We start from the raw sequence: 15,150 nt of genomic DNA on the forward strand, positions 1-15,150 counted from the left end.
CACCTACGAAATATTCATCCTCTACAGAGCATGGAGGATAACTTACAAAATAGGTCATCACCTGGTCAGTAAAACAAATCTCAACTGAATGTTAAAAGAATGAGATGATACAGTGTATGTTTTCTGACAACAGTGAAAGGAAACTAGAAATCAGTAACAGAAACATAACTGAAACATTCCGCAGGTGCTTGGAAGTTCAGTATCATGCTTCTAAGTAACCAGTGGGTCAAGGAAGAAACCACAGTACAAGGTTGAAGCTACTTTGAACTGAGCCAACCTAGAAAGTACAACATATGGACGTGCGTGGGGTGCAGCTGGAACATGTTTAGAGGGAAAGGCATAGGTTACATAACAAGAGTTCAAAACTCAGTGATTTACGCTTTCAGCACAGGAAGTGAGGGAAAGAACGGCCCATTAAACCAAAAGAAAGTAGAAGGAGAAAATAATGAAGACATAAGCAGAAACCAGTGAAACAAAACACAGATATTCAATGAAGAAAATCAACAAAACCGAAATGATCGATAAAATTGCTGAGAGAGAAGGAAGAGGAAGAGGAGGAGGAGGCTGATAAGGAGGGAGGGAGGGAACAGGGAGGAAAGAAGGAAAGGGAAAGGGGGTTGAGAGGAGAGAGAGACAGATACAGAAGATTAATACGACTGAGCACAAAGATCTCAACACTATCTCACAGACACCCAAGACCACCATCAGAGTATCCTAAGCTTTCCATCCTAGGAGTCCTGAAAATCAAAGCTGTCCACCCATGGGGGAAATGACTCAGAAGTCCGTTATCTTGGCTCAGAGTCACGGGTGTCGTAAGTGCAGATCTGGGTCCGAGCTCTGTCTGATCCAGTTCTGAGGCCCACGGAGCTTTCCACAGCGTCGTTCAGGTCACAATGTGCAGAAGTAACAACTTGGGCTACTGAGAGATTATGGGACCTGAGCATACAAGCTCCGCCTTCAAAGTGTGAACACCCCCCCCCCCGGGGTTCCACCAGACAGCACCCCGAACAGCCCAGGGAGAGGGCGCTGTTCAGCCCAGCCTGGCCCATGCGGTGCCAGTCCCAGGGACACCCGCTCCTAGCTGCGTGACCTTGGGCAGGTCACTGCACGTCTCTGGGTCTCTGCCTTCTCATCTGATAAATGGAGGTGGTGACTGTGGAACCCTCGCAGGGCTGCTGGAGGAGAAGTACATGAATAAAAGGGGCTGGTCAGCGGTCCGGAGAGTTAGCAAGCGGAGGAAGAAGCCGCCACACAGAGTGACCTACCTGGGGGCCGTTGCTCAGGGTCCGCAGAGCCGGCCCGCGGTCAGCAGAGCGCCCCGGTCTTTCCTCCTCCTTTCCCAGACGTGCCTCCTTCATCCCGGTTCCGTCTGGGCTTCCTTGCGGAGCACTGGATCCATCCGCTCCTCTCCCGGCCGGCGATGGGGCGGCGGACCCAGCTCCGCCCCTGGACCTCTCTGTGCCTGCGGAAGGTCCCAGGCCCCCTGCAGCCGGACCCTCTTTCTGTTCCAAGAACGGCCCCTCGTGGGCCCCTGCAGGCAGCTGCTCTGAAGGCTGGGTCACCTGCACGGCCCTTTCCACAGCGTCCACCTTGCTTTTCCCCCGGGGGCGCTCCTCGGCCGCCCCCAAACGTCCCGCATCGGCGCTCAGCCCCGAGGCGACCTCCCTCTCCAGGACGCGGACCCTGCGCAGGAGGTGGGCGTTCTCCCCCCTCAGAGCCCGGATCATGTCTTCTATCCCCAGCACCACGTCCTTGATCAGCTCCTTGTAACTGACCCCGAGCTCCGAAATCAGCGCGCTGAGCTCCCGGTTCTCCCGGGCCGTGTCCTCCAGGGCGCCTTGGAATTGCCTGGCGCTCTGGGACTTGGCTCTCTGAAGCTGGCCCAGGCGCCGTTTCAGACTCTCGTTCTCCGTTTCCAGCTCGGAAATCCTGCCGTAGCTCTTCCCGTTGCAGTCTTCCAGGTCGGAGACCGCCTGCCGATACTGGGCCAGTTCCCCCTGTAAGTGGGAGACGTCTCCCAGCAGCACCCCGTTGTCCCGCTCGAGGGCAGCTATCCTGGCCACGTGTCTCTCCCTCTCCGCCTGCAGGACACGGAGCTGGTGATGGCACCTCGTGTGGTCCCTCTGGAGTCGGATGTTGTCATGTAAAACTTTGCTTCTCTCCTTCTTCAGGGCAGAAATGAGCTGATGGAACAGGCTCCTGGCTCTCTCCAGGGCTCTTGATGGCTGGCAGAGGTCCTGGCCCCGCTCGGGGGGCCTCTCTGGGCCCGGGAGCAGGTCCTCTGAATCAGGCCCCGTCCCTGGAAGAACGTGGCCGGGCACCTCAGTCTCTCCTGGCTTAATGCCCTCACGACTCTCCTTAGGGTCTGCTTCCTCTGCAGGACGTGTATGCAAACCCTGGTCTGCCCAGACCTGCCGAGGGTCAGCGGGCCCCTGGTCACTGGGCCACCTCCCGGCCAGGCTCCCGTCCTCTCCAGCCAATGCGGAAGCCTCCTGCCTGCGACCCCCACTCCCAAGCTCCAGGGTGGAGAGGTGCCGGAAGCAAACCTCCATCCCCTCTGCAAAGGCGTCTATGGTGAGCACAGACGCCTCAGGTCCTTGGCGAGGAGCCCTCGGGGGACTGGTGGGCTTGGCTTCCTCGGGTGACACGGCTAACCTGGCAGGCAGTGGCAAACCTCCCTTTTCCACCGAGAACAGCGTTTCCTTGGCCTCCCGTTCCTTGCAGACGGGCTCCCCCAGGACCTTGCTGTGGCCCAGGCTGGACCCGTCCAGACACACTGCCGCCTCCTCCTCTCCTTGCCCTTCCCGCCCAGGGTTCTCCTTGAGCGGAAGCAGAGCGTGTCCAGCCCGCATGTGGCGTTCCTCCTCGCCCCGGACTCTCCCCGTGGCTCTGTCCTGCTCTGCGAGGAGCTGACCGCCGGCTGGAGATGGCCCTTCGGCACCAGGAGGCTCCCATTCCTCGTCCACCGAGGGAAGCCTTCCCAGGAGGCCCCAGACGTGCTCTTCCACCTGCCTCCTGCTGCTCAGGGACTTGGGGCCCTCCATGGACACTGAGGCCGCCCCCTGCAGAAGAGGCAGGAAGGGCTCCTGCCTGGGCCAAGGGCAGGAGGCAGTGGCCCGGGGCTCTGAGGCCCGATGTTGGCTCTGCGGGCCTTCAAGGGCACCAGCACCGTCCTCCAAGCCCAGCCTCTCGTGGCTTTCCTCGCGTCGCTGGTACCGGTCACCGAGGTCTCCCTCCTTCCTGCCCCAAGTCCTCCTCGCGCCCCAGTCCTCGGGTCTCCACTCTGGGGTCCCTCCGCCCTCCTTCCAAGGGTCGTTTAGATCTGTGGGCCCTGTCCCAGGAGATCTCTGGTGTGACAGTGGGGGACACTCCTGGCACAGAGAGGGGCCGCAGCTCCTCGTCTGGGGACGGTCCCCGCAGGGCTTTCCAAAGGCTCTGGGGGCAGGCAGGGGCCTGGCGTCCAGCCCCCGCTGGAGGTAGAGTTCTTCTGCGGAGGCCTCTGGGAGCAGCAGGGCAGTGGGGTCCCCGGCGGATCCCCAGGGAGGGAGTGTGGACGTCTGCACCAGGAGGAAAGATTCCTGGGCCAGGGCAGCTGGCAGCCTCTGCCCTGACATCCAGGCCAGCTCTGTGGGGAGGAGTCCCGAGGGGCAGCCACAGACGAGGAGGAGGGCCTGTTCATGCAAGCTGGGCTCAGTCGGAGCAGGCTGGGGACGAGAAGAGAGAATAAGGTGTGAGACAGCCCCTTCTGCCATTGGTCCCCTCCCCTCCTCTCTGACCCTATCTTTTGATGTTCTCTGTGCTTCCTTACCCAGCCACACAGGCCTTCCTAACATGTCCACTCTGTTACTACCCCGGGGCCTTTGCACCTGCTCTTCCCTCTGCCCAGAATGTCCTTCCCCCAGATCCCCTTCTGGCTCAGCCTCTCACTCCATTCACATCTCAACTCAAATGTTACTGCCTCAGAAAGGCCTCCCGACCACTGTCACCCTTTTCTGTCCACTGACCGACCTTATTTCCTGCGCACACCCTCCACCCTCCCTCACTGCACATCCATGTGTGGAGGGTGAAACTCCCCTATCGCCCGCACTGTCCAGGACGGCAGCCACGGGCCATGTGGGGCTTTCCCAATGGAAAAGTTAGCATTGACAGAGACAGCGTGGGCTGCAGAGACAGCGCTTGGGTCCAGCTCCCGGGCTGTGTGACCCTGGGGATGACCACCCCTCCTGGAGTCCCCAGTCCCTCCTCCCCAGCACGGGGTGGTGGCTCCTGCCTCGCGAGTGCCTGGTCGGGAGGGTCTGTGGGACGAAGCATGATCTGGCGGCCACTAGGCCCCGGGCGCACAGCTGGGGTCCCTTTCTGCCCAGTCTCCAGTCAGGTCTCAGGGCCTTTCGTTCCATCTCCTCAAATCTCCCTCTCAACCACTTCCAGAATGTTCTAAGCCCAGAGTGCCTTCACCTGCTTCTGCCACCTCCCGCGTGGGGGCTGATCAGACCCAGCGGCCCCCCAGGCACACAGAAAGTCTACGGTCTTACCTGTGCATAGTCAGGTCCCGCCAGGTCTCTCAGAAATCCGGCCGTGGTCTCCAGGCCTGGCACCAACGCAGGGGGGCCTCGTCCAGCCCCGGCGCTGCCCCAGGTACAGGGCCCCACGGCGGGCTGGCCTGGGAGGGGACAGGACCCTGAGTGTCACCCTCCTAGGAGCTCCCCCAGGATTGCCGCTCAGGGCCCTGCCCCTTGTTATCAGGGATGAGGGCCCTGCCCGCTGACTCACGGCCTGCAAGTCCCCGAAGGAGGCCTGATGGTCACCATCACCCGTCTGGTGAGCAAACTGAGGCTCGGCGGTGGTAAACCACTGTCCTGCTGAGCAGCGGCCCTGGGTCTGGAAGCTGCTTCTTCTGACCCCAGAACTCACGCAGATGACAAAGCCCAAGACACCACTCTCTCCCCAGGTGTCCTCATGGGCCACACGGGGTCGTCATCCCCACCCCAGGCCCCAGTGCATGGACAAAGGGGCTAACTCCTGGGATTCCCTGCCAGACAGACACTGTGCCCGTCTCCAAGGACAAGTCTGACCCTGTTGGACCTGTCGGCTCGGCTCCCCAGAGTGGGACAGGGGCAGCCAGCGTGCTGGTGAGCGGCACCAACAGGTGGAGTGAGCCTCGTCTGGACGCCGCACAGGCCTCAGAGGACGGTGAGCGAGTACAGACACCCAGACGGACACGTGGCTGTGGGGCTCCTGGGGGCAGTGGCTTCTGCAGCAAGGACCCTGGGAGCTGTGGCCAAGACTGCCATCAGAGACATAGGCTCCCATCAGGGACAAGTTAGGGACAAGGGGTCTCTAGGCCCCTGCAGCCCCTCAGACCTGGCACCCGAGCTGTCACCGGGCTTGGGGTGAGGATGGAATAGCTCCTGGTCATCATATGGTCTCCTGTGAAGACAACTCCGCCCAAGAGGCCCCCGCTGCCCTGTGCTGGCACGCATGTCGTGGGCACTGTGGACTCTGATCCGGATGTTGCGTCATCAGGAGGCTATAAGGGAGCCGGCCCGTCAGTGGATGTCCACGCAGACGCCCCATGCCCCTTGCACTGTGGCCCCCACACACCTGCTGAGGCCCACGGTCCCGGGGCACCGTCGGGGTAGACAGAGGTCTGCCAGCGTTGGCTTTGGCAGGTGTCCAATGCCTCCTCCGGGGACAAGCGCAGCCACTCATCCTGACCACGGCCCAGGGCACCCTTCAAGAAGACACCAAAGTCAAGAGAGCTGAGGGTCCCTGGCCAAAGCGCCCACTCCAAGCCCGTCCCCACGGGTCCCTCCCAACAGCCTCAGAAGAGAACCCCGAGGAGACCGAGACTCAGGGAGCAGAGGGCCCACGGCCTGGCCGTGCAGCCCCGTCCAGTGCTCCTGGGCCTACAGGCCTAGCTGCCTCCATCAGCACCCAGGCTCCGATCGCAGACAGCGAGGAGCTTGTCTGTCCAGCCAAGACGCCCCCGGGCTCTGAGTCCCCTCTCCGTCCTGTCCCTGCTGTGTCCCACCAGTGGAGGTGGCACTCGCCCAGGGGCCCTGAGCAGTCCTGTCCCTCAACCATCAACAAGTCCCAAACCCTGCGGCCAACTGACCTGGGGCGGCGCCCCCTCCCCTGGGCCTGTCCCCAGGGCCCACAGGGGTACAGCCAGGCCCTCCCCTGCACGGCTCCACGGGAGACAGCGCCGGCCGCCGCTGCTGCAGGGGAGGCGCGGGGTGGGTGGCCACGAACACGACATACACTTCCACTTGTTCATACCTTCCGCGGTTTTTTCTTCAGTGTCTTACCGTTTCCCACATACGAGTCTTGCACATCCACTGGTCAAGTTACTCCGAGGTATTTCATTCTTTTTGAAGCAACTGTGAAGTATTGTTTTCTTGGTTTCCCTTTCTGACAGCTCATTATTGGTACACAGAAATAAAACTTATTTCTGGGTATTTACTTTGTACCCTGTGACTTGACTGAATTCATTGGTCAGTTTTAGTAGGGGTTTCGTTTGGTGGAGTCTGGAGGCTTCTCTGGAGGCAGGATCACGTCATCTGCAAATGACGACTCTGTTACTTCTTCCTTTCCGATTTGGATGCCTCTTATTTCTTCTTCCTGTCTGACAGCTGTGGCCTGGGACTTGCAGGATGTATTGAATAAGAGTGGTGACAGCAGACATCCTTGTCTTGTGCCTGGTCTTAAAGGAAAACGTTTGCAGTGTTTGCCCTCTGAGTATGATGTTTAGCTGTGGGTTCGTCACAGAGGGCCTTTATCATGGTGAGGTATGTTCCCTGTGTTCCCACTCGGCTGAGAGATTTTAACAAAGTGCGGGATTTTATCAAGTGCTTTTTCTGCATCTATTGATATGATCGTGTGGTTTTTATCCTTCATTCTGTTCATGTGGTGTATCACGTTTATTGATTTGTGAATGTTGGACCAACCTTGCATCCACAGAATAAATCCCCCTTGATCATGGTGTATGATGTTTTTAATGGATTGCTGGATCCAATTTGTTAATATTTTGTTGAGGATTTTAGCATCCATGTTTATCAGGGATATTGACCTATGGTTTTCCTTCCTTGTAGCGTCTTTATCTGGTTTTGAAATGAGGATAATGCTGGCCTCATAAAATGAGCTTGGGGGGGGGGTCTTCCTTTTCCTCTCAAATTTTCTGGAACACTTTCAGAAGAATAGATGTTCATTCTTCTTTGAATGTTTGGTGAAATTCAGCTATGAAGCCATTTGGTCCAGGATTTTTGTCTGGTGGGAGCTTTTTGATGACTGCTTCAATGTCACTGGCTGTAATCTAACCATTCAGATGATCTGAGTTTTCCTGACTCGTTTTTGAAAGATGCTGTGTTTCTAGGGATTTATCCATTTCATCCAGATTGACCAATTTGTCAGACAATGCTTTGTATTTCTTTGGTGTCTGCTGTTCCTTCTCCTCTTTCATCTCTAATTTTATTTATTTGGGTCCTCTCTCTTTTTTTTCTTGATGAGTCTGGTTAAAGGTTCATCAATTTTTTTTTTTTTTTTTTTTACTTTTTCAAAGAACCAGCTCTTGGTTTCATTGACCTTTTGTAATGCTTTCTTTTAGCATATTTCGTATATTTCTGCTTTGATCTTAATGATTTCCTTCTTTCTACTCACTTTGGGCCTTGCTTGTTCTTTTTCAAGTTTCTTTAAGTGTAAGGTTAGATTGTCCGTTTGAGATTTTTGCTGCTTCTTGAGGTGTAACGCTGTCCATTTCCCTCTCGGGACTGCTTTCACCGGGTCCCCTAAACTTTGGGTTGTTGTGTGCTCATTTCCATTTTCTTCACGGTATCCTTTGATTTGTTCCTGGATCTCTCTCACTGTTCATCCATTCCTCGTTTAGTAGCATGCTGTTTAGCCTCCATGTCTCTGCGTGCTTTTCGGCATTTTTCTTGTGATTGATGTCTAGTTTCACACCATTATGGTCAAAGAAGATGCTTGATATTTCAAGTCTTCTTAAATTTATTAAGACTTGCTCCGTGTCCTGGCATGTGGTCTATCCTAGAAAATGTTTGATGTGCACTTAAAAAGAATGTATATTCTGCTGCTTTGGGGTGAAATGCTCTAACAATATCAACGAGAGCTAGATGATCTAATATGTCACTGAGGACCACCGTTTCCTTGCTGAGTTTCTGTACAGCAGGAGGGGTCTTGGAGCCCAGAGCGTAGGTCTGTGGGCAGTCAGGAGGGTCGCTCTATTGACTCTCTTATTTCTATGTGGCTTCTTCTCTGAATCCTCGGTTATAAGACTCCTCTTCACTTAGCCTTGAGTTGGTTTTTCAGGATAATCTTTTCTTTTTTCGTTGTTTTTTTTTGGTGAATGGAGCGGAGACAGTGAGACAGACTCCCACGTGCGCCCCGCCTGGGACCCACCCAGCAACCCCGCCCAGGGCTGATACTCAAGGACTGAGCTATTTGTCACGCTCTAACAGAGCCATCCTCAGCACCTGGGGCCACATTTAAACCAATCAAGCCACTGGCTGCGGGAGGGGAAGTAAGAGAGAAGGGGGAGAGGGAAGGAGGCAGAAGCAGATGGTGGCTTCTCCTGTGTGCTCTGACCAGGAATTGAACCCGGGACATCCACATGCCAGGCTGATGCTCTATCCACTGAGCCACCATCCAGGGCCAGGATAATCATTCTTAAATTGAGTTGTAACTCCAGCAGTTCAGTCCCAGAAGGAGGCGGATGTATCATCCACCTACTCCACTGCTATCTTCCCTGTGCAGAGACGTTTAAATTCTTCCAAAAGACTGTTTCTACGGAATGTCAGTTTTTGCTTTGTGTTTTTTTTTTCCCTTCGATGATTTTGAAGGATCGTTTCCTCGTGGGTTCTTCTGCAACATGGTGTTTTATGGCTACCTAAACAGTCCCCGAAATAAGGACTGCCTTAACTTACCCGATAAGGTCCCCTTTACCGGACATTTAGGTTGTGTCCGATTTTTACCAACTATAAGAAGCGTCTAGGCACTTTTAACATTTGAGAACTATAAAGAATAAAACACACTCTTGAGTTCTTACTTATTTGTAATTATAACCCATGAAACTGGAACCGACCGTTTTTGCGTAAGATGGCTGGGCACGCCATCTGGTCTTTTATATTTGTTGTATGTTCACGGCTTTTGCCTACGTTCTAGTTTTCGATACTTATTCACACGAGGTTTTAAAGCCCTCACTTGCTGCCAGAGTGAGTGACACGTGGGGACAAACGGCTGAGTGAGTGATACAAAGGCAGGAAGTGGCAGGGAGGGGCTGGCTGCCCGTAGTACTTGCTAAACCCTGAAAAGATTCTTGTAACCACCACCAGGGGTCACTCTGCTCACACTGCGGGGGCGGGGCGGCTAGCAAAGTGTCTGCCCAGCCTGCCGGATGCCACTGTCACCCAGAACATGGTCTCAGCTCTGAAATAACAGCCTGACCCTGACATTTTAAAGATTGTGACTTTTAATCCGGTGTGAGCCGTCCCCGGGGGCCCTGCTGTAGTCATTCTCTCTCTGCACCTGTGTCTGTCTCCCCTGTAAGTTCTGGAAGGGCTCCAGCCCCGTGCCCAGTGCACACCTGCTAAGAAGCGCTGGGGGTGGGGGGTGGGGGCTGGGGGGGAGAGACATCTGTTGATAAGCCTTGCTTATCTTGCAAACCACAGTCCTTTACAATTTCCTTTCACCCAAGATCCTGAGCAGAAACGCCCTCCACAAGCTCCTCCCCGCGTCTGGGTTTGTCCTTGGAGTGGCCTGGGCTCTGAGCGACTTGCTGTAGAAACTGTAAAGTGTATGATGCCAGGCAGGGCATTGCCATTTCCGGCCTGTGGATTTGGGGACAAGGACACTGACCCCTGCCTGGCTACCTGCCAGCGTTCATGAACTTGCCTTTGGGAAATTGCCTTGTAATTTTGAAGCAAATGGGGTGTCTTCTCATAATGACCTGACTTCACCAGAATTCACACCATGGCACCCAGAACACGCCAGATACAACCAAGCCCCCAGGACGGCGGTCTGCAGTGGTTTTCAACCGCCGGGCCTTGGACGGGTCCTCCCAGAACTTTTGTGCCGGTCCATGAAGGAGTCCACCACCCTGATGTTGTAGGACGATTACAGACCCAGTGATCTCAGTCGAATTAGCTTATGCTCCAGGGTGATTTCTGCCTTAGCAGACCCCAAAATAATTCTCCGATTTTCACCAGTCAGTCCCCACATGTAAAAAATAAAAGTTGAAAACTACTGGTATGGCCCTGGCCGGTTGGTTCAGCGGTAGAGCGTCAGCCTGGCATGCAGGGGACCCGGGTTCAATTCCCAGCCAGGGCACACAGGAAAAGCGCCCATTTGCTTCTCCACCCCCCCTCCTTCCTCTCTGTCTCTCTCTTCCCCTCCCGCAGCCAAGGCTCCATTGGAGCAGGGATGGGTCCTTGGCCTCTGCCCCAGGCGCTAGAGTGGCTCTGGTCGCGGCAGAGTGACACCCCAGAGGGGCAGAGCATTGCCCCCTGGTGGGCAGAGCATTGCCCCTGGTGGGTGTGCCGGGTGGATCCCGGTCGGGCGCATGCGGGAGTCTGTCTGACTATCTCTCCCCGTTTCCAGCTTCAGAAAAATACAAAAAAAAAAAAAAAAGAAAACTACTGGTAGACCACCCTGTTTTCAGCCCTTTTGTGATGGCAGCTCCGGGAAACACAGGACCCACGTCCCTCTCTGACCCAGAAGGAGTCGGAGACTAAGAAGTGAAATGATTTGCAAAGCTCACAGGTCTCCGGGAGAGGGGGGACAGCTCAGGGTCGGGGAGCACGGGGTCCTATCTGTCTCCATCTGGCAGAATCATTAAGGTCCGGCCTTAACAGGAAGCTGCCCACCATGGTACAGTGCCCAGTCCCATTGGAGGAAGGGCATCTGCAAGTGGAATGAGGGCCCACCTCCCCCTGGAGTCAGAGCAACTGAGTCTGAACACGCCTGCACCAGGATAAAATGGTGTGCACGGCTGGCCAGAGCAGGCCCCTTGCTAATACACCTCTTCAGCCGGGTTTTTCACAGGCCATCGCTTAAAATCACTAGATGCCGGAACCCGGTGAACACCGGGGATAGTTTATGAGGAACATGCACCTTGGTGGTTGGAAGCAAAGAGCAGAGGAACAAGTCGATGCACACAGCCCGTCAGGTGGGGAAGCGCAGGGGACGGATGGTGACGTGAGCAGGGGAACAAGTTGATGCACAGCCCGTCAGGTGAGGAAGCTCAGGGGACGGATGGTGACATGCTCCGCCTTTTACGGAGCAGAGCGGGGAAGCCCTGCTTTTATGCAACCACAGAGGGAGACTCGGATCCAGAAGAGTTTGCGGTGTATTTGTTGCCATGATGACCTCCCTGAGCCTGGGTCATTCAGGGATGACCACTGAAGCCACCTGAGGCGCCCTGGCCTTCCGCAGGGGTTCACCCCGCACCTGCCCCCAAGGTTCTGCCTGCACACCACCAGGCCTGGGAAAAGGGAGGGACGCCCAGGGGCCCTGGAGGCCAGAGCAGAGTCAACCACCCAAAGCAGGTGGAGGCGCAGGAGGTGAGACCATCGCCATCACCTGCCATGTTACCGCGCTATAGGCTGAATTGTGTCTCCTTAAAAGATGCTCAAGCCCTAACTGCGCCCCCCCCCACCCCAGAACCTGTGACTGGGCCCCTACCTGAAAACAGGGTCTGTGCAGACATAAACAAAGGTGAGGTCATACAGGTGAGGTCGTACTGGAGCAGACCAGCCTCACCCACCCCACCTGCCCCTACAGGCTGACCAGCAACCGGGCGGAGGTTCTCAGTCCTCGGCGGGGGAATCACACCGGGGGACAGCCCTTCCCGGAGGCCACTAGAGCGCTCCCAGTCCCCTCGGGCCATCACAGGCCCCTGTGATGGGGGAGCTGGTGGCCGTAGGCTCTGTCCACTCCAGGCCACCCGCCTGTGCTTCCCGCCGATCCGTGCAGACAAATCAGTCGCATTTAACCTTCTCCAGTCAAGGATCAGGCATCAGGACAAACCAAAGGATGAGAGAGAGAGAGAGAGAGACTATCGTGTAAGCAGCGTGGGTGAGTCTACCCAACTTCCCCCCGGACCACGGGAATCCAGGAAGAGATGGTGGTGAAGGTGGTGCTGATGAGAACGTGACAAGGATGGTGACAGGAACTAAGTCTGACTGCTTCCTCCCAACGCACCAGGCACAGTGAGCCTCTCTCGCTTCATCCTCACACTCAGACAAGGAAGCGGGTCCTGGTGGCATCCCTGTGTCACACTCGGGCACACTGAGGCACGGGAAGGTTTAGTAACCTGCCCCAAGGTATCACGGCAGCTAAGAGCCAGAGCTGCACCGGAATCACCGTTGTCTCGTTCACTTGGGGGTTTCCCTGCCCCCCCCCGCACCATGCTCTGCTCACCCCACGGCGCTTGGCTCACACCCTGTGCACACCCCAATATTTAAGGTCTGCACTTTCTCCCCTGCAGTCTCTAACCAGCAGCCGCTCCTCAGCTGAAGAGGGCATGGCTTCTCCTAACGCCAGAGGCCGACTGGCTGGGGAACGCACTTGACAGGCCACTTCGGGAATTTTCAAGAGAATTTTGACTGAGCACAGCAGCCTCCAGTAAAACCTTGAGAACATGAGCCTGGGGTGTGGCAACTTTTTAAAGTGATAATTCAGGAAACATCAAGAAGGTGACAGATGCCCTGTGACAAGGGGCTTGGAGGCTGATGACACAGCTACCGAATGCCCCACACTCCTCGAGAGCAACCTCTGGCCCCAGCATCTCAAGGTAAGGGCAGCAGCTGGAAGTCACGGCTCAGACCTGGCCCATGTCCCCTGGCTTGGCCCTGATACTTGGTAGCAGCTAGTAGGGTGTCCATGGCCAAGTCCCTTAACATCCTGGGTCTCAATGTCTCCATTTCTTCAGTGGGATAACAGCACTTACTTGGCTCACAGGCTGTTCTCAGGATTAAATGGGAACACAAAATGTTAGCAGGGGAGTCTCCTAAATATTTAGGTACCCACCCCCTCTCTTTTTTTTATTTTTATTTATTTTTTATTTTTTTTATTTTTCTGAAGAAACGGGGAGAGACAGTCAGACTCCCGCATGCGCCCAACTGGGATCCACCCGGCATGCCCACCAGGGGGCGACGCTCTGCCCACCAGGGGGCGATGCTCTGCCCCTCCGGGGCATCGCTCTGTTGCGACCAGAGCCACTCTAGTGCCTAGGGCAGAGGCCAAGGAGCCATCCCCAGCACCCGGGCCATCTTTGCTCCAATGGAGCCTCGGCTGCGGGAGGGGAAAAGAGAGACAGAGAGGAAGGAGAGGGGGAGGGGTGGAGAAGCAGATGGGTGCTTGCCCTGGCTGGGAATCGAACCCTAGACTTCTGCACGCCAGGCCGACGCTCTACCACTGAGCCAAACGGCCAGGGCCCACCCCCTCTGTTAGACAGAAGAGTGAGGGGCGGCGTGTGGGGAGGTGGGTGCAGGAAACAACGGCTTAAGCCAACGGCCTAAATGAAAGCCTCACGCTGCGGGAGATTACAGAAAGGATTCCCCAGGACAGTTTCCATCTGTGCACGGTTTTATTCTCCAAACTTACAGAAAAGTGCCAAGACTAAACTTTTCTCCAGTGAACATAGAGGAGGAGGAGCAAACAGGACACGCAGAAGAGTGACAGGCAGGGGTAAGGCCGCCAAAGGAGTAAGAGAGCGCACAGATAAACTCACTATTGACACGATCTGGCAGGACATGCACTCAACACGCTGAGAGACGCAGGGCGCGTGAGGCTCCAGTTCCTTTGAAACAGGTTGTCTGGGTCTGAAGAGAACTGTGATTTTTCATGAATGAGCCATGTCGCTGGTGCTAAGGTCGCTCGCTGACTTTTCCTTAAATGCGAGCTGACCCGGGAGGAGGGGAGCGGGGACCGGGACCCCCCGGAAGGGGCTGAGTAGCTAGCTCTCTTTTCAGGGAGGCAGCTGAATGCAGGGGTAACAGAACACTCGGACTCGTGCCCGTTTGGGTCAAATTCCAGTTCTGCCTCGCACTAGCAGAGCGCTACCCGGTCAGTGCAATACCTCTCTGCGCCTCAGCCTCCTCGTCTGTGCGTCATGAGGGTACCAATGGGACCTGCCTCGCGCTCTTCGTGAGGATTAAATGGGCAGGAGTGTATTACATGTCAGTTTTTACCCTTCCATCAGTCAAATAAATACATCAATGTCCCCTGCCCTCGCCTCCAGAGCTTCAGAAATGTGCCCAAGATCACAGCGCTAGTAAGTAGGAAACCCGGCCGGCCCTGCCCCGCCCCTGAGCACTTCCACAGGAGCAGCGCTGCTGAGCCCCAGCCCTGCTGCTGAGCAGAGGCTCCCACGCCCCCACAGACCTGGCTGGACCTGCCCTCAAGGAGCTCACAGTCTCACGGAGAGAGGAAGACGTGCACACACAGTACTCCATGCAGGGGTCTGTCACCACCTTTGGTGAGGGAGGTCGGAAAAGGGATGGCTGCTTCGGGGGGGGGGGGGGCAGGGAGGATGGCAGGGCTCGTGAGAGTTACATAATCCTGCACATCCATGAGCTCATCTAGCCCCAGGCCTGGCTCATGGCAGGGACTCCTTAAATGTTGGGTATAGATAGACAGCAGGAACAGACAATAAGGGATTAAGGGTGCCTGGCTGGCCACCTGGAGAGTGGTCGGAAGCAGATGGTAGGGTGAGTGAGATGATGGAGTGTAGGTAGACAGCGGGTGGATGGATGGATGGATGGATGGGTGGATGGGTGGGTGGGTGGATGGATGGATGGGTGGGTGGGTGGGTAGATGGATGGTGGGTGGGTGGGTGGGTGTTTGGATGGATGGGTGGGTGGATGAATGGGTGGGTGGATGGGTGGTGGATGGATGGATGGATGGATGGATGGGTGGGTGGGTGGATGGATGGATGGGTGGATGGGTGGGTGGATGGATGGATGGGTGGATGGGTGGGTGGATGGATGGTGGGTGGATGGGTGGGTGGGTGGATGGATGGATGGGTGGATGGGTGGATGGATGGGTGGTGGATGGATGGATGGGTGGATGGATGGATGGATGGATGGATGGGTGGGTGGATGGATGGATGGGTGGGTGGGTGGGTAGATGGATGGTGGG

General features: G+C 56.1%; 1 protein-coding gene across 1 annotated transcript in view; it reads right to left on the reverse strand.

Moving 5' to 3' along the window:
• The window catches only part of C5H4orf50 (chromosome 5 C4orf50 homolog), a 60,222-nt gene that overhangs the window by 30,333 nt on the left and 14,739 nt on the right, over positions 1–15,150 (reverse strand). Inside the window, exons 5-8 of the mRNA XM_066233104.1 lie at positions 5,602–5,731; positions 5,362–5,499; positions 4,533–4,660; positions 1,266–3,704 (exon numbers count right to left, since the gene is read on the reverse strand). Of these exons, the coding sequence (XP_066089201.1) occupies positions 1,266–3,704; positions 4,533–4,660; positions 5,362–5,499; positions 5,602–5,731 (2,835 nt within the window). The remainder of the gene's footprint in view (positions 1–1,265; positions 3,705–4,532; positions 4,661–5,361; positions 5,500–5,601; positions 5,732–15,150) is intronic.

Source organism: Saccopteryx bilineata, chromosome 5 (assembly GCF_036850765.1).
Source record: "Saccopteryx bilineata isolate mSacBil1 chromosome 5, mSacBil1_pri_phased_curated, whole genome shotgun sequence".
NCBI lineage: Eukaryota > Metazoa > Chordata > Mammalia > Chiroptera > Emballonuridae > Saccopteryx > Saccopteryx bilineata.